This window comes from Macaca fascicularis, chromosome 4 (genome assembly GCF_037993035.2).
Source record: "Macaca fascicularis isolate 582-1 chromosome 4, T2T-MFA8v1.1".
Taxonomy (NCBI): domain Eukaryota; kingdom Metazoa; phylum Chordata; class Mammalia; order Primates; family Cercopithecidae; genus Macaca; species Macaca fascicularis.
The window spans coordinates 132,009,441-132,035,678 of NC_088378.1; the positions used below are offsets into that span (position 1 = coordinate 132,009,441).

General features: G+C 39.3%; 1 protein-coding gene across 6 annotated transcripts in view; it reads left to right on the forward strand.

Annotated features, from left to right (window-relative positions):
- KIF6 (kinesin family member 6) overlaps nt 1-26,238 on the forward strand; it is a 388,695-nt gene that overhangs the window by 125,223 nt on the left and 237,234 nt on the right. For all 6 annotated transcript variants that reach the window (XM_015449450.4, XM_005553101.5, XM_005553102.5 and 3 more), the window contains 4 exons: nt 1,246-1,452; nt 10,841-10,984; nt 12,250-12,336; nt 19,683-19,786. In XM_015449450.4, coding sequence (XP_015304936.2) covers nt 1,246-1,452; nt 10,841-10,984; nt 12,250-12,336; nt 19,683-19,786 — 542 coding nt within the window. The remainder of the gene's footprint in view (nt 1-1,245; nt 1,453-10,840; nt 10,985-12,249; nt 12,337-19,682; nt 19,787-26,238) is intronic.

Sequence of the window (26,238 nt, forward strand, 5' to 3'; positions counted from 1 at the left end):
CTTCACTGTGGTGTGATGTCACCTCTGTCCCATACAGAGCTCCTCAGTGAGCACAGCATGTCTCACTGTCCTAGCTATCTGCTCCTACACCAGCACCACACTGTTCTAATTACTGTAGCTTTGTGGTATACCTTGATAGATGGCAGGAAGGTCTCCTTTCTTATTCTTCTTTCACAGAATTACTTTTCATTTTTTTCTTTTTATTTTTTGATGGAGCAACTTCAGTAAGGAAGTGTAAACAGCATTACTTTTCATTTTATTTGAAGATTTCTCTTCTGTATGCCATTTAGGATCAGTTTGTCTTTTTTCTATAAATAAAACCTGTAGTGTTTTTATTTCAATTGCATTGAATATATAGGTTAATATGTAGACATTTACATATAGATTAATGTTGAGTTTTCCCATCTATGAAATGGTGCATTAATATCCTGCATACCATTTATTCCAGGTTTCTTTGTCCTTTAATATTATCTTACCACTTTCCCTATAAATTACATATCCTTTAGAAAATTCATCCCTTATTATTTCATTGTCTTTCTTGCCATTGTGAATAATATTATATTTTCTGATTGTCACTCTGAGTTATTAGAACCTCATTGATTTTATGTATTCATCTCACATCCAGCAATCATACTAAACTTTTTAGTTCTTAGCCATTTGTTTGGAGATGCCCTTGCATTTTCTATGTCGACCACCATATATTTTTGTACACAATGACATTTTTAATTTCTTCTTTTCCTACTATTATGCCTTCTATTTCTTTTTCTTGTTTATTATATTGTCTAGGGCCTCCACTTTAGTGTTGAGCAGTAGCAGTGATGGTAGGTTTCTTTGTCTGTGGCTTTTGTTTACAATTGTGATCATGAATTTTTCTGATACACACATTCTCACCTCTTTCCCCATGAGATTAACATTAAGCATTTTCAAGCATTAAGCCAAGGTTAATGCCTGGATTATAGACAGGTAATGAAATAAAGTTATATTGGCAAGAGGACTCGATCTATACCTCATTAGAACTCTTTTCTCACTTTCTGAGTCAACCCATCCATGTTTGTCATCAGTAATCCAAGAGGTAATACATTCAAAACAACTTACTTGAAAGGTCTTAGTCACAAGTGGTTTTGCTCCAGTTGACAGCTGGCTTCATGAGAAATGTCTTGTCACTAGAAATATTATTTTAAATGTTTTGATAGTCTTCAAAAATTTTCATTGTTCAAATAATTTTTCTTTTGCAATTTTTTATAGACTCCTATGAACCAAGCTTCAACTCGTTCCCACTGCATTTTTACTATTCATTTGTCAAGCAAGGAACCAGGATCTGCAACAGTACGACACGCCAAACTCCATCTGGTTGACCTGGCTGGTTCAGAGCGAGTTGCGAAGACTGGAGTAGGGGGCCATCTTCTAACCGAGGCCAAGTATATCAACTTGTCACTACATTACTTAGAACAGGTAAAATGGGCAGAGTGGGATGTATTAATAACTATAGCTACCATGTGCTGACCACATACTATGTATCAGGCATTCTGTTAGAATTTTTTTAATTATGATAAAATATATGTAACATAAAATTTGCCATTTTTTAAGTACATAACTCAGTGGCATTAAGTACATTCATAAAGTTGTATAACCATTGACACTATCCATTTCTGAAAGTTTTTTATAATCCCAGACAGAATCTTCCCATTCCCCTATATTGTAGTCCCTGGTTGTCTCTGCTCTACTTTCTGTCTCTGTGAATTTGCCTATTCCAGATGTCTCATGTAAGTGGAATTATGCAACATCTGTCCTTTTGTGTCTGGCTTATTTCACTTAGCATAATGTTTTCAAGATTCATCCATGTTGTAGCATGTATCAGAATTTCTTCCTTTTTTAAATTGAATAATATCCAATTGTATGTCTATGTCACATGCTGTTTATACATTCATCTCTTGATGGGAACTTGCATTGTTTCTGCCTTTTGGCTATTGTGAATAATGCCGCCAGGAACATTGGAGATCTACTAGCATTTCGTATGTAGCATTTTGTTGAAACCTCGCAACAGCCCTAACACCTTTTTCTTGTTTATCATATTGTCTAGGGCCTCCACTTTAGTGTTGTAGGTGTTAGTTACTATCCCCATCATACAGATTAAAAAATTCAAGTCTTCCAAAGGCCTTCCCACAAGATTACCCAGCCAGGGGAGGGTGAGGATTTGAACCTAGATTTACTTGGCTTCACAGCCTATACCTTTTCCCACTTTTTGTCTTACTGCTTTATTGTAAAATTGAGTAGTTGGTATAAACAGAGGTTACAAATGGCTTCCTTTTGCCTGTTTTCAGGCCAGTAGATTAATGATGGGAACGTGACTTTGAGATAACCGACATGTTTTCTGCCTGGGGAGACTGCATTGAGTTGGTCATTTTGACCCCGCGATGATTCTCTTAGCCTTGTCGCTTTCCCTTCCTACTTCTACCCCAGGCTGATTACAATCTACCCCAGTATGTGCTCTATTTTTAATTTCTGAATTTAACACCGGGGAAGAGAACACTCATCTGAATTTAGCTAAATAAATCTTTCAGGAAAAAAAATTCATCTCTCAAATGAGTGGATTGAATTAGATGATTTCTCAAGTTCCATTTAGCTTTTTGAGTATAAGGGCTGTGAGTTGAATGTTAAAGATGGCAACTACTTCCAAATTCTAAAAAAATAAAATAAAATAAAAAATAAGAAACATGATCAAAAATTGGAATGGAGAAGTACAGAGTCTTGGTGAGGCAGAAGGACTTGCTAACGAATGTTGCAGCTAAAAGATTAGAGGGGAAAAAATAAAACCTTTTTTTAACTGCTTAATGAATCCTTCTGAGACTGATGTTGCCTTGATGTTAAATGCTATGTAATCATCACATTGGCTAAAAAAGCAGATGGAGAGAAACCTAAAGGACCCTTTCTGAACAAGGTGCACATGGCCAGACTCCAACCAGATGAATCCCAGTCAGGCAGCACCCAGAGATTAAGGCCTGCCTGGTATTCAGATCATTCTAGTGTTTTTAACAAGAGTCAGCATTCCTAAGCTCTTTCTTGCTCAAATATTACACACTACTTATACTTAACAGAGCTTTTTACTTAATAGAACACTTATAGAACATTGATATGAAAACATAATGGACTGTATTCAAAGAAATGTGTCTGCTTGTTTCGGATGGTAGCACTGTCTGTTTTAATTTCCATTATATCCATCTGTTCATACAAAATTATGTTCATCAGTTAAATCGGACTTCCCACCAATTTTAATCACTCAAGAGAAATGTTCTGCCCTTAATTCTTTTTTTTTTTAATTCTATAAGCCTTTGCAAGCTGCTATGTGTCACTAAAACTATTCCTCTCCTCACATTTCTTCTCTTCAAAATTCTTATGACAGCCTCATGTGAGTAGTGTTGGGGGCTATGTGGCATTGGATTTTCTATATCATTAATTTGTTTATCAAACAAATACTTATAATGACCTACCATGTGCTGAGGGCTGTACTAGGCACTGGAGTCGAGTGTGAACAAAATAGAAACAGTCCTTTCCCCAAAGACCTCATGGGATAATGTAGGGAGACATGAATTAAAGACGTAGTCTTTAGGTATGTGGCTGTAAGCCAGGTGAGAGCAGTGAAGAGAAAGTAAAAGAAGTGAGAGGAGCTTGTAGCAGGGTGTCTGGCTGAGACTGAGGAGGTGAGAGTTGATGATGGTTTTCTTAGGGCCTGATACCACGCAGAGGAATGAGTAGAGGCAAGCCAATCAAGGATGGGGCAGAGCGTGTCAGGTGGTGGGAATTGCGAGCCTGTCAGCTCTTAGCTCCAGCCCAGGGGGATGAATTTGCTCAGGGTCTCAATGACATTCACATGTCATTGCCCCTTGGTCTCTGTAACTGATGTTTCATTTTCACCCACTGCATCACTCCAGCTGTTAACCATTTACACTGATACACAAGTGTCTTCACAGGAAAAGAAGAGGTTCAACATAAGATAATGGAGAGAAAAGAGATTAGTGGGAGAGGAAAGAAGAACATAAATATGGAAAAACTAGTCTGTGAACGTGGAGATGTGAAATCTAGGAGTAGCTGCTAGAGAGCAAGTAGGTCGATAGAAGAGAAATTTTTGAATTTCACACAGAAAGAAGAGAAAACCAAGGAATGCATAGGAATAAGAATAATAAATAGAGTGGGAAGATATTTAATGAATAACAAAATTCAAGGACTTATGTTAATCAACTTCTCTTTATGTAGTACTTTATTATGGGACTAATGAGACTGGAAGTGTAACACAATTTAGTTTAATTAGTTTCATTCATTCATTCATTCAACAAATTGTGATTGAATGTTTACTGGGTGCTGTGAGTTACGTTAAATAATGGGGATAAATGAATGACTGAGAAGTAGGAGGGGCTATCATGTTAGCAGAACAGCAAAGCATACAAATAAATACTTAGCAATAGAGTAATTTAAAACCTGTAATAGAAATCCATATGAGTGTTGGTAATCAATTATAACCCTATCCCCTCTTTCTCAGTTTTAATATGTAAGATAGAGATGGAATGGGAAACCATTTGGTAACTTGCTTTACCTTAATTAGCCTACATTGGTTCCACAAATTCCATGCAGCATTATAATTACTCTTTTGGCCATAACTGTGAGACTTCACACCTGCTCAAAGAGTGCAACCTCTCTGAGTTGAATGTACTTTATTGTGTTCACAAGTAAATAACTTTCTTTTTGCCAGAGTATGGTTGGTTTTGGAGTTCTCCTTGTATATGCAGTACTTTTTCCAAAAAGTTTCCTCAAAGACATTTTAAGCCACAATAACAGGGTACATCTTGGCCTTAGAAACTGAGTTCATGGGAGGAAAAGGGAGACGTACATACTTGTCCTAGATCTCACTGAGTGCTCCTGGTGTGACCTACAGCTTCTATCAGCCTACACATCAAGTGAGAAACCACTGCAAATGAAGTGCTTGCTCTGTACTGCTACAGAAATCAGAATCAGAGTTGCCTTCGGCCATTATTCAACACAAATGGGACTTTTCCAGAGTTTTAGTTTCCATTTGGCTTCCACTGAATGTGTTGTGTTCAGGAGAAAAAGTAATGGTGTCAGTGCCAATTGCAACACTCCAAATTTTGTCAATTTTCATAGGATAATTTTCCAAACACTTCTGAACTCTTTTTTTTAAAGCCTTTAACTCATTAAATAGTAAATAGAATTATTGATTGCAGGCACAGTTTCTAGGTACTTGGAGATATTATTAAGCATAATGTGAGGTTCCACTCCTTGTCAGTCAGAGAATAACTTCAGGAATATTAACCATTGTATTTATACATGCAATCTAAGATGGAAGGAAACGATTAAAAAGTCAGGTTTTATGACCACCCCATTTTCCTGTGCCTTTCAGATCCTTTGCCTCCTGCCCGATTTCAGAACTCACAGCAGCCCCACAAAGAATAATCTACCTCTGCCTCTTTCCTGAATACCTGCCATTTCTGGGTCATTCCAAAGTTTTACATCTGCTCTGAGTGGGCTGGGCTTATAGTATTCCTAAAGCTCCTTGAGAGCTGATAAGATACCTTCTCAGGGTCCTCTTCTAAAGAAATGGCCCAGAACTGTGTTTATACGATGAAAATTAGTCTTCGAACATTTCATAAAGAACATTTCCTTCTATATTACTGAGTGCTTTTATGCTTACTGAGAACTAGTCCAGAAATTATCTCTTAAAATTATGCTTACTGAGAACTAGTCCAGAAATTATCTTAAAATATTTCTGTGAGATAGACATTCCAATACCACATTTATAAGTGAGGGAACTGAGGCTCACTTTATTTAAGAGATATCCCTAAGATGACTGCCTTCATTTTCTCCATTTTTAAGACCATATTTTCTAATCCGTAATCCCAGTTTGATCTCTAATTCTTTAGAGAGCGCTTTCTAGAGAGGACATTGGAATTGCCTCTGCAATGTCCATAACAATGAGAAGCGCAGCCAGGAGCCCATCCCAGCTCCCCAGTAGATTCTGACTCATCTAAGTGAATTGGAGCCTGTCTTTCTCCTGCCTACAGTGATAGTTCAAGGATGGGCCCAGGACCCAAGCTCATATCTACTGAAGCTCAGGAATTTTGTTTAGTGATTAGGGAAGAAGAATTCTTTCTCACCTAAGTTGTGAATAAGGAAGTAGATAACATCAGGGCTTTTGGCAACCATTGTGGGGCCACAAGAAGAGACTGACTTCTACCACATGGAAGATATAGCAGAGATATGGGCAAAAACTAAGTCCTTAATAGTAACATTAATCTTTTGGTTTCCTTCTAACCTAAAGCCTTTCCTGTTTCAATCACATGAACCAATAAATATCCCTTATAATTAAAACCAGTTTGGGTTACATTTTCTGTTGCTTGCAACCAAAAGCAAGTTTACTAACACATGATTTAATTTAATATCAACAGGGTCGGGCACGGTGGCTGACGCCTGTAATCCCAGCACTTTGGGAGGCCAAGGTGGGTGGATCACTTGAGGTCAGGGGTTTGAGACCAGCCTGGCCAACATGGTGAAACCCCGTCTCTACTAAAAATATAAAATTAGCTGGGTGTGGTGTTGCATGCCTGTAATCCCAGCTACTTGGGAGGCTGAGGCTGGAGAACTGCTTGAATCCAGGAGGCAGAGGTTGCAGTGAGCCAAGGTTGTGCCTTTACACTCCAGCCTGGGCAACAAGAGCAAAACCTCCATCTAAAAAAAAACTATATATATATATATATGTGTGTGTGTGTGTGTGTGTGTGTGTGTGTGTGTGTGTGTGTGTATACACATACACATATATCAACAAGAAGTTTAATAAGCATATTCTGCTTTAGGTTCTCTAAGTTGTCAATAAAGCCATTGAATGAAAAGACGTCAATATTGTTTCCTAGAGCAGGAGAAAACCAGTGACATTTGTTTTATAAAAGGACTTCAAAGTACGTAGAGAAATTATTTATAAACAATAATGCCACACTCTCTGCACATCTGTCAGCCCAGCCCCTGTTTGGGTATTTGGGCTCACCTTGCCTGTTTCAGATACTCAATCTGTCCTCTTTGTTCTTAGAGTGTGGAGTTCTGCTTGGCATCTATTGCCACTCTGACTTGGGTCTGCCATATTCCCCACCTCCTTTCCAATGACACTGAAACTTAGTTCTCTCAAACCTCATTCCATACTGATGATCTTCACACTGTTTTCTTGGGACATACTAAGTAATCTTCTCATGCATTCGTTGATTTATTTTAAAAAATTTGTTGAGCACATTTTATATTCATCAAATTTCTTAGTTGTAAACTGGAAAATCTGCTCTAGCTATTGTAAGAAGCATGGCTTATTAAACATAACAAATCTCAAGAAAAGTCAGAAAACTGGGTTTGGCTGCTACACAGAGCGACCAGGAGATGCACCTAACTGCTCTGCAAAGTACTACTGTATAGTCACATGGCACTGGATTCCAGAAACTTCCCTGCAGCTGCCTCAGAAGAACCAGATGCCTCTGCCACCATGCCCCCCATGAATCTGATGTTCCCCTTATGGCTACCACCTCTCACTGCTCACCTCCAAACCCTACATAGGGCTGTCTGCTTGGTGGAGCTATGTCTTAAGCAAAACATGACTTTCAAGCCAGACTAGGAAAAGTAATTTCATAGGAAGTCAAACTAGAATAAGGGCTGCCATGAGAGCTGAGGGAGACAGCTTTGTTTCTGCCATGTTACCAAGTGCTGAGCACTGTTTTTGGCAGTGTGGGTCGAGCTATGAAGAAGAGAGACAACATCTCTGGCCTTGCAGAGCAGAAAGCCTAGAGGGGAAGCAGATAACAAATAAGTACCTAGATATAATTTTAAATAGTGATAAGTAGTATAAGAAAAATAAGATAGATTAACAGGCTGAAGATAGGTATATTATTTTTGATAGGGTGTCCAGGGAAGGCCCTTGTGAGAAAACAAAATTTGAGCAAAGATGTGAATAATGAGAAGCAGAAAGAAAGCTGTATGGAAATCTGGGACAAGAGCATTCTAGGCAGAGGGAACAGCAATTTCAGAGGCTCTGATGTGGGGATAAGCTCAACATGCTGAATCAACAGTCAGAAGGCCAGCATAGACCCAGGGAACATGACAGGGCATGATGTCAGATAAGTCTACAGGGAGGGATCACACGGGAGCTGGGATATTATACTAAGTGTATTAGGGAGCAACTTGGCATAACTTAGATTGTGTGAAGATTTCTCTGGCTGCCGTATGGAGAACACATCATGGAAGGGCAAAAGTAGAAGCAGGGAGACTAATCCAAGGCCTGTGTGGTTGCCCAAGCAAGGGACCCCAGACGCTTGAACTGGAGTGGTGGTGGTAAGAAGAGGTGGCAAGAAGTGGTGCAATTCCTGCAAGTTTTGTAAGTAAACCTAATAGAAGTTGCTAATGGATTGGATATTGGGGATGAGGGCAAATCAAGGATGGTTGCCTAAGCTTTTGGCCTGAGCAACTGGGTTGATGATGGGGCCTTAGTAATAATGGGTAAGATCTGAGAAAGAATCAGTCTTGGGGGCAGACAGGAAAGACAATCAAAAATAGAAATCCAAGTGGAGATGTAGAGTTTCCAAGATGATAGTAGCACAGGGAAGAGGTTGAGATTGATGGTATAAATTGGGAAGACATCAGGATATAGATGCATTTAAAAGCCAGGCAATGGCTGGGCACAATGGCTCACGCCTGTAATCCTAGCACTTTGGGAGGCTGAGGCGGGTGGATCCCTTGATGCCAGGAGTTTGAGACCAGCCTGGCCAACATAGCAAAACCCCATCTCTACTAAAAATACAAAAAATTAGCTGGGTGTGGTGATGCACACCTGTAATCCCAGCTACTCCGGAGGCTGAGGCACGAGGATCACTTGAACCCCAGAGGCAAAGGCTACGGTGAGCTGAGATGGTGCCACCGCATTTCAGCACTCCAGCCTGCGCAACAGAGCAAGACTCTGTCTCAAATAAATAAATAAATAAATAAATAAATAAATAAAATATAATTAAAGCCAAGCAATTGGATGAGATTACATAGGGAGAGAGTGTAGATAAGACAGAAAAGAGGATCAAGAACTGAGCCCCAGGGCACTCCAAAGTTTGTAATTTGGGAATAAGAAAAAGAAATATTCATTAACTAGTTTTTGAGGAAAGATGAAAACCAGGAAAGTGTGATGTCCCAGTTACCAAGTGAATAAAGTGTTTCCCAAGGGAGGCACTGAGTACCAGTGTTGCATACTTACTCAGCTCAGAAGTCTTGTAAGATGGCAATCAGTGCTCTCGGTACAATGAAGGTTGCTGATGACCTTGGCAAGAGCCATCTTAGTTTAGGACTGTAGTGGGCGTGCAGAATGGGAATTGTCCAGATGAAAGGGAAATTAATTCAGAAGAGAGAGGAGGTAATTGTAGGAGAAAAGTAGGAGGGAGCAGATGAGGCCAAGGATGGAGGGCTGGCCTTAGACAGGAGCAGGACAATAAGAAGGCGAAGGGCAGAATGTACAGGGGCTTTAACGATGGAGACATGAGATAGCCCTGGTCAGGGTTCTGAATCTATATCTGTCATATCTAGTAGAAGTGTGGCCATCAGCTCAAAGTGAAATTGAGGAGAGGAGAGGGTGAAGAAAGGTTTGAAGGAAAAGGAGAAAAGTGTGAAGGTCTCATTTCTGAGAGTTGAAAAGTGATTTTTGAGAGAGAGCGATCACAGGATTACTGAATTTACCAACACCTGTGGTCATGAATTTAGAGTGAGACTAGTGGTATAGTTACGTATTTTGCTCAAAACAGCCTTCAGAAAGCAATGCTCCCTTTTTGTTTTGTAAACCAAAAAAGTAGAGGAAGTTCTGGTGATGGAAATTACACACCTGGGAGGAGGCAGGACTAGAACAATGACAGGTGTTGGCGGAGGTATTTTCAGGAGCCAGGGCCTTGTGATGCCCTTGAAGACACATCCTGTGGGTGGCTGATTCCTGCTGCCTTGTAATGAACGTTCTAGCACTGGTTTTGTCTGCCCAGGATAACCCTGAGCCCCAAGTGCCTCCTTTCGGGACAACCCCAGCAGTCTTTGCTCCATTTGCCATCCATCCATCTAGTACCTTCCCATTAAGTACCTAAGGAACTCATGAAGTGTAAAGTGAGCAAGCCTGAGCTGAACCAAGGTAAACTACCCCTGTTGCTTACAATGGGAGCAAACCTATATTCAGCACTTGTTATGGGCTAGGTGCTATTCAAAGTAATTTGCACATTTTAACTCTTTTAATCATCTCAACTACCTGTGAGGTAGGTACTATTTTTATTCCTGTTTTACAGATGAGGAGACTGAGGCATGTTGAGTGACATGCCCTAGGAAAGCTAGGACTTGCACCTAGACAATCTTGCATGAGAATCTGGGACTTCAACCACCATCCTATACTGTTTCCCTTAGTTATTGTTTACTGGCATATGGCCCAATTTTGGTAGTATTAAAGTAATTAAAGTAATCAGGCATGTTTTGCTCTTGTGTTTTTATACAAATTTTCCAATCGCTATAAACAGAATAACAGTGTATCCAGTTCTATACAGGTTATTTCATTTGTCTAAAACTCATGGGGCTCACAATGCTACAGTTATGCTACATTTACTTTATTCAGTCTTCACCATCTTGTAGTGAATATTGTTGTTAAGATATTTATTCTGTACTCAAGCTTTGGACTTCACCCTGCATTTATTTGTTATTTCCTTTTGCATTTTTATTGCTGTTGAAGCTCCGTTGTTTGTCAGGTGTGCGTGTTCTGCTAAATTAATCCCATTACCTTTCTACTTTACCACAGGTTATCATTGCCCTTTCAGAAAAGCATCGTTCACACATTCCTTATAGAAACTCCATGATGACCAGTGTCCTACGAGACAGTTTGGGAGGGAACTGCATGACAACTATGATTGCAACACTCTCCTTGGAGAAGAGGAATCTCGATGTATGTTGGCTCTTCTTTCTGGAGATCTTAATCTAGGTTTTTACTGCTAGCTGGTGAGACAGAGTTGAGGATCTTGGGTGGGTTTCTACCTTTTCAGCTGGGTTGAGTTATGCCTTCAGGGGGCAGTACCCTACAGAGTTCACAGCTGTGGGCTATTTGTCATTGTTATAATAACCCCATTTGAGAATTGACTTCACATAGCACAGGATAGTTTGAAGAAGCCTCATACACAGATTTTGGAAGGCCTACTGATGGGTTGGCTATGTCACCCAAGGAAATGGGAAAGCTGACCCATCCGCTTCTCTTGCTTGATTTTGCCCCGATGACTAAGAGCTGGATACCTTGGAGATATCTCTGAGATGTGTCCCTAGAAATGTTGCTGAGTGAAGCAACTGCGATGCTTTGGCAGGAGCCAGCTACTGAATGGCTCTTCTGGGTTGCTTTAGAGCCAGCTGATGTTTCATGTTTGGGATCCAGACACTCCCCAGAGGGGGAAACAAAGCCAAGACTTTGATTGTAAGATGCCTTGACCAGCCTCTCTTTTTGACCTGTTATGAATCTTTATTTTGTGATCTTTCATGTGTGTGGATTATGGCTCTTGCTATGATTATGATTCATATATGTGATTCTGGTCTAAGTGATCAACAACTGAAAACACATACTCTACCAGCTGCCATTTAGGACCTTGTGATCTCTCACTTTTTGGCATTGGTAATTTTATTAAGCAAAATAAAATTTAGTTAAAAAATAATGTTCTAGAGCAGGAGTCCCTGACCCCCAAGCTGTGGACCAGTACGAAGTCTGTGGCCTATTAGAAGCTGAGCCAGGCACCAGGAGGTGAGTGGTGGTGGAGCCAGCAATACTGCCTAGGCTCCACCTCCTGTCAGATCAGTGGTGCCATTAGATTCTCATAGGAGTGTGAACCCAATTGTGAACTGCACATGCAAGGGATCTAGGTTGTGTGCTCCTTATAAGAATCTAATGCCTGGTGATCTGAGTTGGAACAGTTTCATCCTGAAACCACACCACCTGCGCCCTCTGTCCGTGAAAAAATTTCTACCACAAAACCAGTCCCTTGTGCCAAAAGTTGGGGACTGCTGTTCTAGAGCAAAGCTTCCTAATTTAGGGGCATAGTTCCTCGTTGTGAGTTTTATACACATCACTTTTTAGGTATGTATCTTTTTTCTGTGAATAAAAATTAAGCTTTCTCTAGAGAGAGATCTCTGTATGCCATAATATTTTAAGAAGTTACTTTGCTTTCTTAGGAGTCTATATCTACCTGCAGATTTGCACAGCGAGTGGCACTCATAAAGAATGAAGCTGTTCTTAATGAAGAAATTGATCCCAGATTGGTAAGCACCTTTTAACTATATTAAAAAATATATTGAAGTATGTCAAAGATTAGCTAAAACTTGTAGGTGCACTTACTCTGTACTGGGAATGTTCTAAGTAGTGGAAACATATTAACTCATTTAATCCTCTAAATAACCTATAAGTAGATGCTATCTGTATCTCCACCTTAAAGATGACAAAACCGAGATAAAAAGATGTTTGATAACTTGCTCAGAGTCATAGTGCTAATAAGTAGCAGAGTCGGCCTTCACACCCAGGCAGTCTAACTCAAGAGCCACTGCTCTTCCTACTTGCAGCTTCCCATTGCTTCCCGTCAAAGACGTGCAGAGAATCCTAAGGACTCATACAACAGAATCACACATGATTACATTTATATGAATAACTTAACCTTTGAAAATACATCAGTTTAACTATCGAGAGACAATAATAGTACATCTGTGTGTGTGTGTGTGTGTGTGTGTGTGTGTGTGTGTGTGTGTGTATGTAGAGACAGAGTCTCGCTCTGTAGCCCAGGCTGGAGTGCTGGAGTGCAGTGGCATGATCTCGGCTCACTGCAACCTCCAACTCTTAAGTTGGAGCAATTCTCCTGCCTCAGCCTCCCGAGTAGCTGGGATTACAGGCACAAGCCACCACACCTGGCTAATTTCTTTTGTATTTTAGTAGAGACGGGGTTTCACCACATTGCCCAGGCTGGTCTCGAACTCCTGAGCTCAGGCAGTCCACCTGCCTTGGCCTCCCAAAGTGCTAGGATTACAGGCGTGAGCCACCATCCCAGGCCAATAATAGTCCATCTTATATAAAAGCTCATAAAGAAAGAAAAGTCCTAATAGCCATTCAGTAGAACCGTATTTTACATACTCGTTCTGTCCCTTGTTCTAGTGTTTTTTAAAATTCATTATTGGCTTGATCCGTCAAACTTCTAGTTTTATAACAGTAAATCCTGCTTTATCAAAAAACTATTTTTAAGCAAAAAAAATTTACATGGTAATAATTTAGCTTATCATAAATGCAGATATTTTCTATTCTCTATTTTGTTAGTTTTCTGTAAATGAAATGCAACACTGAATCAATTTATGCCAACACTGAAAATGTTAAAATAAAATATCTCAATTATATCAAATTCCATAATTAAGATTATACTATTTTTCAAATCGCTCAGCTTTTCTTATTTCTCTGGAAAATAAGCTGGTATGGGCTTAGTAATCTGCATTGTAAAAAAAATGTGAAATCTTTTTTTTTTTTTTTGAGACGGAGTCTCGCTCTGTCGCCAAGGCTGGAGTGTAGTATCGTGCTCTCGGCTCACTGCAAGCTCCGCCTCCCAGGTTCACGCCATTCTCCTGCCTCAGCCTCCCGAGTAGCTGGGACTACAGGTGCCTGCCACCACGCCCGGTTAATTTTTTGTATTTTTAGTGAGATGGGGTTTCACCATGTTAGCCAGGATAGTCTCAATCTCCTGACCTCGTGATCCGCCCACCTCGGCCTCCCAAAGTGCTGGGATTACAGGCGTCAGCCACCACGCCTGACCAAAAAATGTGAAATCTTACCAGCAGTGCTTCATTTATAAATTTCTAAAATCAAAAAAAAAAAGATCAAATTAATTGTTACCCATATTAATTACTACTTCCCCTTGATTGTCCTTTCTCCTCTTTCTCCCCATGGAACGACAGAGGGGAAGGAGGACAAAGGAATAAGGAGTGTATCTGCTTTGTTCTGCTTGCCTCAGAAAGCACCAAGCTCCTCTGATGGAGTTCTCTTCTGGAGAAACCAATGGGTGAGGCAGCATCGATTTCAGCATAGGCCCTGGTCAGGTATCAGCATCACACAGTGTTCCTGCTGGGGAAAGGAGACAGAATGCAAAGGCATGATTCAGGCGGAACTGAACTCCTAGGTGGATTTTGTTGCTGTCCCTACCCTTCTACCTTCCAGTAGTCCTATAGCATTACAATGCCGAATGAGAAAGAGAGTTAACAAAGTGACTAGCCCAAGGCAAAAACTAGTTCAGAATTTACGGAAAATAAACATATTAGACATTGGAGGGTTTTATTGGTTTGTTTTTTGTTTTTTTTGTTTTGTTTTGTTTTGTTTTGTTTTTTTGCATTTGGCTAGAGGCTTTTCTTTGAAGGAATGTGAAGAATTTGAAAAAAAGGTAAACATTATTATGTGTTTGATATAGGTCTGTGAGAGATATGAAGAAAAGAGAAATGAGGAATCAAAAGCTAATAGCTGATAATTGATTGAACAAATGTTGAGGTCTTCCTGGTGCAGACTAATCTGGTAATTGACAAGTGCTGTTTCCTGGTCTCTTTTATAATTGCTTCTAAAAACTGACATTACTGTCAGTCATTTTATGTACAGAGCTTGTCTGAGGCACAAGTGACAGTTGAGAATTTGTCCTACAAACCACTCAAGACCAAACTTGGGTGGCATTTCCTATATCTTACTTTCAAAATTTAATGGCAAATATGAAGCCAGCCGATAAGGATTTGCCCTGCTTTCTTTAAAAGTTTTGGTACCTCAGGCCGGGCGCAGTGGCTCACGCCTGTAATCCCAGCACTTTGGGAGGCTGAAGCAGGTGGATCACCTGAGGTCAGGAGTTTGAAACCAGCTGGATCAACATGGAGAAACCCCGTCTCTACTAAAAATACAAAAAATTAGCCTGGCGTGGTGGTGCATGCCTGTAATCCCAGCTACTCGGGAGGCTGAGGCAGGAGAATTGCTTGAACCCAGGAGGTAGAGGTTACAGTGAGCCAAGATTGCGCCATTGTGCTCCAGCCTGGGCAATAAGAGCGAAATTCCATCTCAAAAATAACCAAACCAAACCAAACAAAGCAAAAAAAGTATTGGTACCTCAGAGAGACAAGGTGGTAAAAGAACTATGAGCAAGGCCAGAGCCTGTGGTGACTGGGCATGAGCTCAAATCTCCTAAGGATGTCTCTAATGCCAGGGTTCCTTCAGTAATTGGATGGGAGGCATAACTGTAGTAATCTCAAAACCAAAAACACTTGGCTTAGTTTTGAGATTTTTATTCAATAAGACAGGAGAATAATTTGTTATTAGATTTGACTTAAATGCCTTAGTAAAAATAGAAAATATGACATCAATATTAGTTTAATAGAGAAGGGTGCCAATGTAGTTACTGTCTAAGGATTTTCATTCTGTGTAGATTGATGATCCTAAGAATATTTTTTAAAAAGAAGCAAACAAAACCCACATGAGCCTGTACATTTCAGTAAAATTCTAGGAGCACGACATGTTCAAAATACTCAATATCATGTTCTTTGGGACTTCTGGTCCTGTTGATATGGTCCAAATAATCTGAAACTCACCTATATACCCAAGCATCTTTGAAATACATATGTAAGGTTGAAAGGAAGTAAGGGAATTTTCCAGAGCCCAGAAACTAAGCTGAGGCTGCAGTTGTCCTGGAGTGGAGATGTAAAGGAGGTTGTAGCAAAGGAATAGAGATCAAAGCCCTGGGATGTTGCAAGATGGGTGCTGAACCTGACATCCTCTCTTTTCCCCAACACAAAACCAGTGAAAGGGAGAATTAGAAAAACAAAACAAAACAAAACAAAAACAATCTATCCACTAGCATATGGAGATGTCAGGTAAGCTTGTCCACTTTAGACTGGTCTATAGGTAGAACAAAAAGTAGTTTCTCTGAAAACTACTCTGAAAAATGTGAAACCCTAGCTCTGCCTCACGTAGGTTTGAAGTTCAAATTTACATAACCCCTGTAGTCTGACAATCCCCAAGCAAAAGAAGTTAGAAAATGAGTAAAGCGGGCCGGGTGCAGTGGCTCATGCCTGTAATCCCAGCCCTTTGGAAGGCCAAGTGGGTGGATCATCTGAGGTCAGGTGCATGGCCAACATGGTGACACCTTGTCTCTACTAAAAATACAGAAATTAGCTGGGTGTGGTGGTGGGCGCTAGTAATTCCAGCTACTCAGGAGGCTGAGGCAGGAAAATCGCTTGAACCTGGGATGCGGAGGTTGCAGTGAGCTGAGATGGTGCCATTGTACTCCAACCTGGGTGACAAGACAAGAGCAAAACTCTGTGTTAAAAAAAAAAAAAAAAAAAGTAAAGCTACTAAGAGAGAGAAAGGAAGGAAGGACAGACCAGATCCTATGGTGTTTTTCTTTCAAGTTTTGAGTAATACCAAATATTCCAGAAAGGATAAAAGCTGGATCAAGCCTGCTAATTTTTGTTTTAGGAATTTTGCATTATGATAGGAAGATTATTAATATGACACAGTATCACGAACTAGTTGGGTTTATTTTGGGAATTCAAGGTAATCTGTCACTAGAAAATATATCAATGTATAGTGTAAGAAAAAAATGAGAAAAGTTAAAAGCAAATTTAAGATAATGGTAATGGGGAATTCATTTGGGGAAGACTATATAGGGGTGAGGTCTTCAGACAGGTCTGTAATGTTCTATTTCTTAAGTACAGGGTACATGGATGTTCACTTAAGCTAAGTAGTGGGTACAAGGTATTCTTTTATATTGCTTTATATGCCTGAGATTGTTTATACTAAAATACTAATCACATGAATTAATATGATTCATCACATTCAGAGTTTAAAGACAGAAATTATATTATTTCATCCCTAGTTGCAGAAAAAGTGTTTGAGCACATTAAACATTCAACCATACTTTGAAAACATCATTTTAAAGGTGAAATGTTAGAAGAAATAAGACAGGAATGTCTTAAGAATTGAACTTGGAAGTCCTAGCTAGGAGAATGAGACAATAACAAGAAATAAAATGTATAAGAATTAGAAAAGAAGAAAAGCATCTGTCATTACTTGCAGACAATTTTATTGCTTACATAGAACATCCAAGACTATTTAATGATAATAGAATGCTCGAAGTTTCAGAAAATTATTTGGTACATAATCCATACATAAAAATGAGTTGCCTTCCTATATGCCAGAAGCCAACAGTTAGAATATATAATTTTACAAAAATTATATTTACAGTATCAACAAAAACTTTTAAATTCCTGATAGAAAATATAATTAAAGACATGTAAGGTATTTATAAAGAAAATTATAAATCCTTATTGAAAGGAATCAGTGGAAAGCTATACCATGTTTATGGATGGGATAATTTAATATCATTAATTTGATGTCTGACCAAATTAACCTTTTAATTGAATGTAGTAATTCCAGTTAAAATTTGAGGAGAACCTTTGGTAGAATTTGACAAGTTGGATCTAAAATTTACGTGGAAGAGCAAATGGCCAAGAATAACCAAGTCTATTTTGGATAAGAACAGGATGAAACGGGCTTATCTAGATGCCAACTTTCTTAAGATTTAGTAATTAAATCAGTGTGGTATTGCCATATATAGTAAAATAAACAAATGTGTTTAACCAATAACCCAGAAATAGACACATTTATATGTATAAACATATTATATAATATAATTATAATAGCAAATCTTGTATGGTTAGCCATTTAAAATAAATTAAAATTTGATCCCTATTTCATACCTTATACACCTAAATGTGAAAATTGAACCTTTAACACTTTTTTTTTTTTTTGAGACGGAGTCTTGCTCTGTCGCCCAAGCTGGAGTGCAGTGGCGCGATCCTGGCTCACTGCAAGCTCCGCCTCCTGGGTTCACGCCATTCTCCTGCCCCAGCCTCCCGAGTAGCTGGGACTACAGGCGCCCGCCACTGCGCCCGGCTCATTTTTTTTGTATTTTTAGTAGAGACGGGGTTTCACCGTGGTCTCGATCTCCTGACCTTGTGATCCGCCCGCCTCGGCCTCCCAAAGTGCTGGGATTACAGGCGTGAGCCACCACGCCCGGCCACCTTTAACACTTTTAAAAGATCATATAAGAATATATTCCTACAATTTGGGATAAGATAGATTTTCTTTCAAATGACACAAAAGTACAACCCATAAAGGAAGAAGGTGCTAATTAGATTATATTGAAATTCAGAACTTTCATTTAACAAAAAGAACACTGCAAAGTGAAAAACATGACATAGATTGAGAGAAAGCAGGTGCACTGCATAAAACTAACAAAGGATTCACATCCAGAATATAGAAAGAAGCTAGCAAATCAATAAGGAAAGGAAAAGCAAGTAAATGGAAACACGGACAAGAATGGGAATAAATAATTTTGAGCAAGGAAGAATCCAAACTGCCAATATACATATGCAAAATGATCAACTTCACAAATAATCACAAAAATGCAAATTAGAACCAAAATGAGATATCATTTTACACCTACCAGATTGGCAAAACGAAAGTACCTGTCAATATTACATACTGACAAAAATGTGGGCACAGGAACTTACATCTGTAGTTGATAGGAATGTAAATTTGTACTACTCTGAAGCGCAATTTAACAATATATAATAAAGGTAAGATACACATACTCTCCAGTCAGGAAATACTACTTCTAAAGTGCACACTATAGAGAAACTCTTGCATACGTGCTCAAAGAGATTCATAATGTTCATAGCAACACTGTTCGTAATAGCAAAAGTAAAAATCCTAAATGTTCATCAACAGGAGACAAATAGATTCTGATATATTCCTTTACTGAAATACTATATATCCATGAAAATTAATGAACTAGAGCCACATGAAGCAATATTAATAAGCTTAAAAACACAATGTGAAGGACAAGAACAAGTCACAATTACATGCAGTAATGTAACATTTACATAAAGTTTGCAAAATGATACAATACATTATTTATTAGTACATGCATACATATGGAGTAAATGTATGAAAACACACAGAGAAATCAGATCTCTTAAATGCAGTACAGTGATCACCCCAGGAAGGATGGAAGGGGGATACCAATAGGGAGTTCCAGTTACATCAGTAATGTTTTATTTGTTTTAAAAAAATTATAGAGGCCAGGCAAGGTGGCTCATGCCTGTAAACCCAGCACTTTGGGAGGCCAAGGTGGGCAGATCATGAGGTCAGGAGATCGAGACCATCCTGGCTAACATGGTGAAACCCTGTCTCTACTAAAAAAATACAAAAAATTAGCCTGGCATGGTGGCACACACTTGTAGTCCCAGCTACTCGGCTGAGGCAGGAGAATAGCTTGAAACTGGGAGGCGGAGGTTGCAGTGAGCCAAGATTGTACCACTGCACTCTAGCCTGGGTGATAGAGTGAGACTCTGTCTCAAAAAAAAAAAAAAAAGTCTAGAACTATTTTGACAAAACGTTAAGATTTAACAAAGCTGGCTTTTTATACCATTACCCATTTTCGTGTCCATAAAATCGTTCATAATTGTAAGAGCTGTATGTTCTCTGTCACCAAGTTAACCTTATTGAGAAGTTGACATTTGCTCTGCCTCTTTACCATTTGTAGATGATTAAACGCCTACAAAAGGAAATCCAGGAACTGAAGGATGAACTGGCCATGGTCACTGCGGAGCAGAGGACAGAGGCACTCACAGAAGCAGAGCTCCTTCAGTAAGCCTGCAGCCTTTTTTTTTTTTTTTCTTTTTCTTTAACAGTGAAAGTTTGTGTTAACTTCTTTGTTGGCCCTAATGTTATGAATTCACCTCAAAGCATGAAGGTCTCCTGGGACAGTCTGAAATTGCATTTAGGCGCCAGTTAAGAGTGGCGGCTTTCCATGAAAAGCTGGATAAGGCTGGCACTGTTCTTGCCGCCTCAGCTTTGAGGAAGTAAAGAACAGAGCAAAGAGAGGATGGGAATATCCTTCTCATGCCAGCTAAAGAAAAGGAATTGTATAATAGTCATGCAATTTTAAAACACACACACCAAACACTCTTGAGCTGTGGGTCTCAGATCTGAAAGGAATTCAAGAGACATCCTTTGTATTAAACAGCATCTTACTACAAGCACCAATTTATCCCATGCCAAAGTAAGCTCTCTCCTTTAATAAATGGATGGCCCATATATTATAGCTCAAACACTCTAACTGGGAATGAAAGCAGGTATTCAGGGCTTTATACAACTGCGGCATCTTTCAGAGCCTTTAGATTTGCAGCCATATGGCATATCAGTGGTACAATGTGGCTCTCATTCTCTCTCTGATCACAGTGGGCTTTCTTGTTTCTGTGCTGCTTATTAAGCATGTATTGGGTAGTAAGAATGGGCCAGACTTTGAAGGCCGTGTCATTCTCTATTTCCAAATGAGAAATAGAGCTACATAGGACTTTTCTAAAGATATACTATAATTTCAGCTAACACTCCCTTAATGAAGAAAATTGTAAATAAGAAAGAGAATAAAAGTAATTGTCTTTAAACTATTTCATAGCTGCCCCTGAGGTAGGTCTAAAGCTTGAGAAGCCTCAGCAAGGTTTCTGTTATAGTCAAAGCTTTCACTCCTGTGAGATAGCGTTTCCTAATTCCAGAACACTGTATTTAATAATATGATAGGCCCCTAAGGCTTTTCTTGCAAGACTGCTTTGTGACATATTTGCAATTAAGGGGAAGCATATTGCCAAAAATTCAAGTTAAAAAAAAGTTTTATGTCGTTTCTTCAAACAACTTGGGATATCGTAGATATTGAGAACACTAACCTCAGACTATCTTCACTATGGTGCTCCTTTCCCCTCAAAGAAGGGAATTACCAATTATTGTCTTTGAAAAGGTCTCTTCAGAATTTTGATCTACAAGTCAGGATCCAGTCAAGAAAACAGAACCACTCTAGGCCTTTTAACAAAAGGAATTTAATATAGGAAATTGATTGCCAGGGGACAGTTTTGCTGAGAAACTAAACAGGAAATGAAGCAACACCCCAGAGATCAGTAACAGCAGGAGCCTCTATGCCCCTAGGATTGCAGGGACAATAGGAGAAGGTGATGATACCAGAACCTACGAGCAGGAGCTGACAGGCAGAAACTAGACCATACTGGGTGCTGTCTGACAGCAGCTGCAGCCATTGAAGAGCCACAGGTGCTAGTTGAGACACCATCCAAAGGGACATCCTTGGCTTCTCTCACATCCCCCTTTCAGTCTTCCACCAGTGCTTCCTGTTGGCTGAAGTTACCCAGAAGCCAGTTGCTAAAAAAGTCGAGGCATGTAGTTTCTTGTGATGCAGAGTCAAATAGGGGAAGGGGGAAACTGAGTCTAAAAGCAACATATTCAATCAGTACCAATGTTCACACCTATAATCTCAGCACTTTGGGAGGCCGAGGTGGATGGATCACCTGAGGTCAGGAGTTTGAGGCCAACCTGATCAACATGGAGAAACCCCGTCTCTACTAAAAATACACAATTAGCTGGGCGTGGTGGCACATGCCTGTAATCCAAGCTACTCAGGAGGCTGAGGCAGGAGAATCACTTGACCCAGGAGGCAGAGGTTACAGTGACCCAAGATCGCGCCATTGCACTCCAGCCTGGAGTGAAACTCCATCTCAAAAAAAGAAAAGAAAATCAGTACCAGTGTTTCTGCGAATTCCTGTGTATCCTGTATGTTTTTCAGGAGGCTTAGTTTAAGGGTAAGATTTTGAATGTGGTGGTTTCAGTATGTCAGACTGAGTGTGCTGCAGGTTCCCTCTATTGTACCAAATCTAGAGAATTATAGCACTGGGATAAACACATGGATCTCTCATCATACCTAAAAACAGGAAGCAGACTTCTTGATGGTCTAGAGATCTCAAGGAATTCCTGAGGGACTGAGAGGTGGGACTTGAGATGGGCAAGAGAAAAGGATAGACGAAGGCATGGGGGCAGCATAATAATGGCTTCACATCTGGAAGTGTGGAGCCCTGGAGCAAGAGAGGACTAGGAACAGCCAATGAGCATTTGGTAGAGCTGTTGTAGTGGGGGCAGTTTGTCCTGTGAACCCCTGAGCACTCCTCTTCTGCAGTGTTGAGGATGGAGAGACAGGAAAGGGCCCTAGGTAGCTGACAGAGCCCAGAGAAACTCTGAAGACCAGTTGCTGTCTTCAGCTCTATTTATCCATACCCTATTCTCACGAAAAATAAGAAGAAACGGTCGGGCGCGGTGGCTCATGCCTGTAATCCCAGCACTTTGGGAGGCCGAGGCAGGCGGATCATGAGGTCAGCAGATCCAGACCATGCTGGCTAACATGGTGAAACCCCGTCTCTACTAAAAATACAAAAAAATTAGCCGGGCCTGGTGATGGGCATCTGTAGTCCCAGATACTCAGGAGGCTGAAACAGGAGAATGGTGTCAACTCGGGAGGCGGAGCTTGTAGTGAGCCCAGATCGCGCCACTGCACTCCAGCCTGGGCGACAGAGCGAGACTCCATCTCAAAAAAAAAAAAAAAAAAAGAAAAAGAAAAATAAGAAGCAGCTCCAGCACCAGCAGCTGCTTCAGCCCCTCATCCCAGACCGGCTGCCCAAGCTGAGATACCTGAGAGTCCAGGAAAGATGAGCCCATGGTTCAGGAGTGGCTGGAATTAGAAATATGAGACCAAAAGTCTGAGAAGGGTAAGAACAAGAAGATTGTGTAATCCGCAGGGCCTTAGAACTAAACATTACCCAAGGTGATTAATATCTTTAGAGAAATAGAATATGGTATTACATCTATGAAACAAGAACAAGAGTTGACTTTTATGAAGCAAAATCAAGGGGAAATCTTGGAAATGAAAAAAAAAAAAAAAAAAAAAGCTGTTGTTGCTAAGAACTTAACAGATGGCTCAATAACAGGATACAAAAGCCGAGGAGCAAATTGGTGAGCTAGGACGATCAGGGCTAAGGATTTCTTCCAGAATATGAGATAAAAGGATAAAGGGATAGGTTAAAAGAAAAGTGTCATAGAGATTAGCTCTATATTTACCAATATCTGATGAATAGGTGTTGGTGAGAAGAAAATAGAGATGATGCAGAGGAGCCAACAGTTAAGAAATAATATCTCAGAATTTCCTGGAACTAAAAAAAAAGACATGCAACTTCAGAATGAAAAGCTACCAAGTGCTAAGCTATATAGTCCTATTGTAGAAAATTTTTACAGCCACAAAATACAGAAAAGAATCACGAAAGTTACCAGAGAGGAAAAAAAATTTCTCTAAATCAAGAATCTGATTTAGAGCAGACTCCTCATCAACAATTCTGAAAACAAGAACATCTAGTGCTAAGGAAACAAACAAAAAGTACTTTAAATGTATTTTTCTGAATCTAGCCAAATTTGTATTCAAATGTGAAGATGAAAAAAAGCATTTTGTAGACATGCAAACTTTCAGACTGAAAGAATACCACCCCAGATCCTTTCTCAAGGAATGACCACAGATTATAATTTAACAAAAGAAAAATGCAATAAAGCATATGCAATAAGAATGAGCAAATTTTGTTACATCTTCTTTATGATTCTTAAATTGTATAATATTTATATTATATCTTTTACTAACTTGCCATTTATTCCATAACTGAATTTTTCTGTTTAGAAGGTATAACAGTCAAATAACAATCACATTTTTCTTTCACAGGAGTTTGGGGGATAGAATGAAAACTAAAATTGTGACAACAGATTGAAATACTGAAGGACTTTTAGATCCTGGATTGATTTCTGTTGATCTGTAGATAAGAAATATACAAATGTCAACCTCAACAGATTCTATAGACAGTCTGCAGGGTTGCCAGTAGTTTTTTGTGCAATTGGTTTGTTTGTTCGTTAATTTAACACTCATTATCTAGTATTCACAAAACTCTGTTAGGCCCTGAGTAGGGCACAGATATGAGCAAAACCTAGATCCTGCTCTCAAGAAACTCATAATTTAGTGGTGATGACAGACATAAGCACAAGTAATGATGTGATATATAAACATTATGAGAAGATAGAAACAAAATACAATGAGAATGCAGAGATAGCAATAATTACTTTTGAGCTCAGGAATCATGTAAAACTAGTTCATGTGCTACTAAAAAAACTTCAGCATTTCCCAATGAAATGACTTGTCTGCTGTCAAGAGAAGTGTGCTATGTATCATTGTGTCTTATTAGTGATTTCTGAGTAGCCATTAGGGAGAACAAATGTTGCAAGCGAAAATCGCCCTGCCAAAGCAAACCATACGGTTTCACAAAAGTAGTAAATTTGGCACTTGTTCACGACTGACAGTGCGGATTATTCAGACAAAGTGTTTTGTTCTTATTGTTTATGTTAAATTGTTATCATTATGTTTTTCCATAATTACTTAGATTGAACATTAGTTCAACCTACATTTCAACAGACTTAAGAGTCTTTTATCATCTTAAAATGAAAGACATAAATTAAAATTTACCCCTAAAGTGCCGCTGCTGTTTAACACCATTAGTCTGTACTGCTCTGTGTTCTAGAGCCCCTGGATATTTATTCAGGAATGTGAATCAGCTTCAGTCCTCTCATTGCACCCAAACTCTCCAGGAGGCTGGCAGGAGGGGGATGATGGTGCTGGAGAGAGTATGTATGCCAGAGCTTGTCAGGACACAGTGGCAGAATTGCTCTCACCCTCTTCTACTTCTTTGTCCTGCAGATTCCTGCAGGATTATGTTGATTGGCATGACATAAGGATATTACCATCAGACATTCTCTGAAGAATATCAGAAAGCAGATACTTAGTAGATATGACGTTTTATCTAGTATGAATTGAGCAGTTTGGAGATGTCTGTTAATGACTAGGCCTAACAAATTTTTTGAGCCATTTCCCAACATTTCTATGTTTAATGTAAATATTTGTTGCATGGACTTGGATGCTTTAATTTAAGAGGATTTCAGATGTCAGCCTCCAGTTATTATGATATTTTTAGTTTACATCGTTTTGCGGGGGAAGGGGGGTGACTGGGTATATTTGAAGAGAGACAGCTGGATAAAGGCTGTATGGCCGAGTTAATGTATACAGAACTTATTCGGTGAAGATTTGATTTTGATCGAGTCTCTAAACACATACACAATTGTTTCTTTGTTAAAACAATAAACCTGTAGATCTTTAGCTAGGCTTGGAAGCATTGTATCCTGACCCAAATCTAAGCGAGTAAAATATTTTCTGTTAGCAACATTTTACTTCCAAGATGAAATTGAATTGGACTTCATTAACTCTTGTCCCAAAGTGTCTGGATACCTCCAAACATCTGGATCCTTTTCTGACAGAAAAAGAGGTCTTCATGCAGTTAATCCTTCAAACTGAATTTATTGAGCACCTACTAGACACTAATCATTTTAATAGGTGCTTTGGTGGAGGGTTAGAGGTATAGGATACAAAAAAATAATTCCAAGGAGTTACAGTTTTATTGAGGAAAACTTACAGACACATATATACACACAAATACATACACATATATATGTATATATAAAACACAGAATGAAGGAATATATTAATGGAGAGAATAAATGGACACTGATAATTTTAACTTTAATTCTAGTTTTAATTCTACCCATATTAGTTTTTTAATGACTCTGCAGACTTAAAGTTTCTTATGTGTAAAGTGAGAGCGTTAAACCAAATGAGATCTATGCACTCTTTTCAGTTCTGTGTTTAAAAAATTTAATAGCAGTTTATTACATATAGTTAATACATTATTTACTCACTATCTGTAATAATAAAAAGCAAAATAATTCTGTAGGAATTCAGAAATGAGGGAAGTCACTGAAGACTTCACCCATGGAGTAAGCTGAAAAATTTCTAAAGGATAAGAGGAAGAAGGCACCCTTCTAACAAAGGTTCTGAAAGGGAATGTGAGAGGGTGGGCAAGGTGGGGTAAGGAGTGTAGAGAATAGCAGGAGACCAAGATAGGAACTTGCATATAGCAAACACTAATTGATGAGAATCTGATTTGAAACTGGCCTGGCAGGAGCCTGAGGTTCTCATGGAGGAATTGAAGAATAGGACTAGACAGATGAATGGTGACCTCATGATGGGTTATGAATACCATATGCAGAGGAGCTGGTGTCTTCTTTAATGGTATCAAGGAAACAAATTGTGGTCTGAGAGTATGAAATCCATTCATTCATTTAAT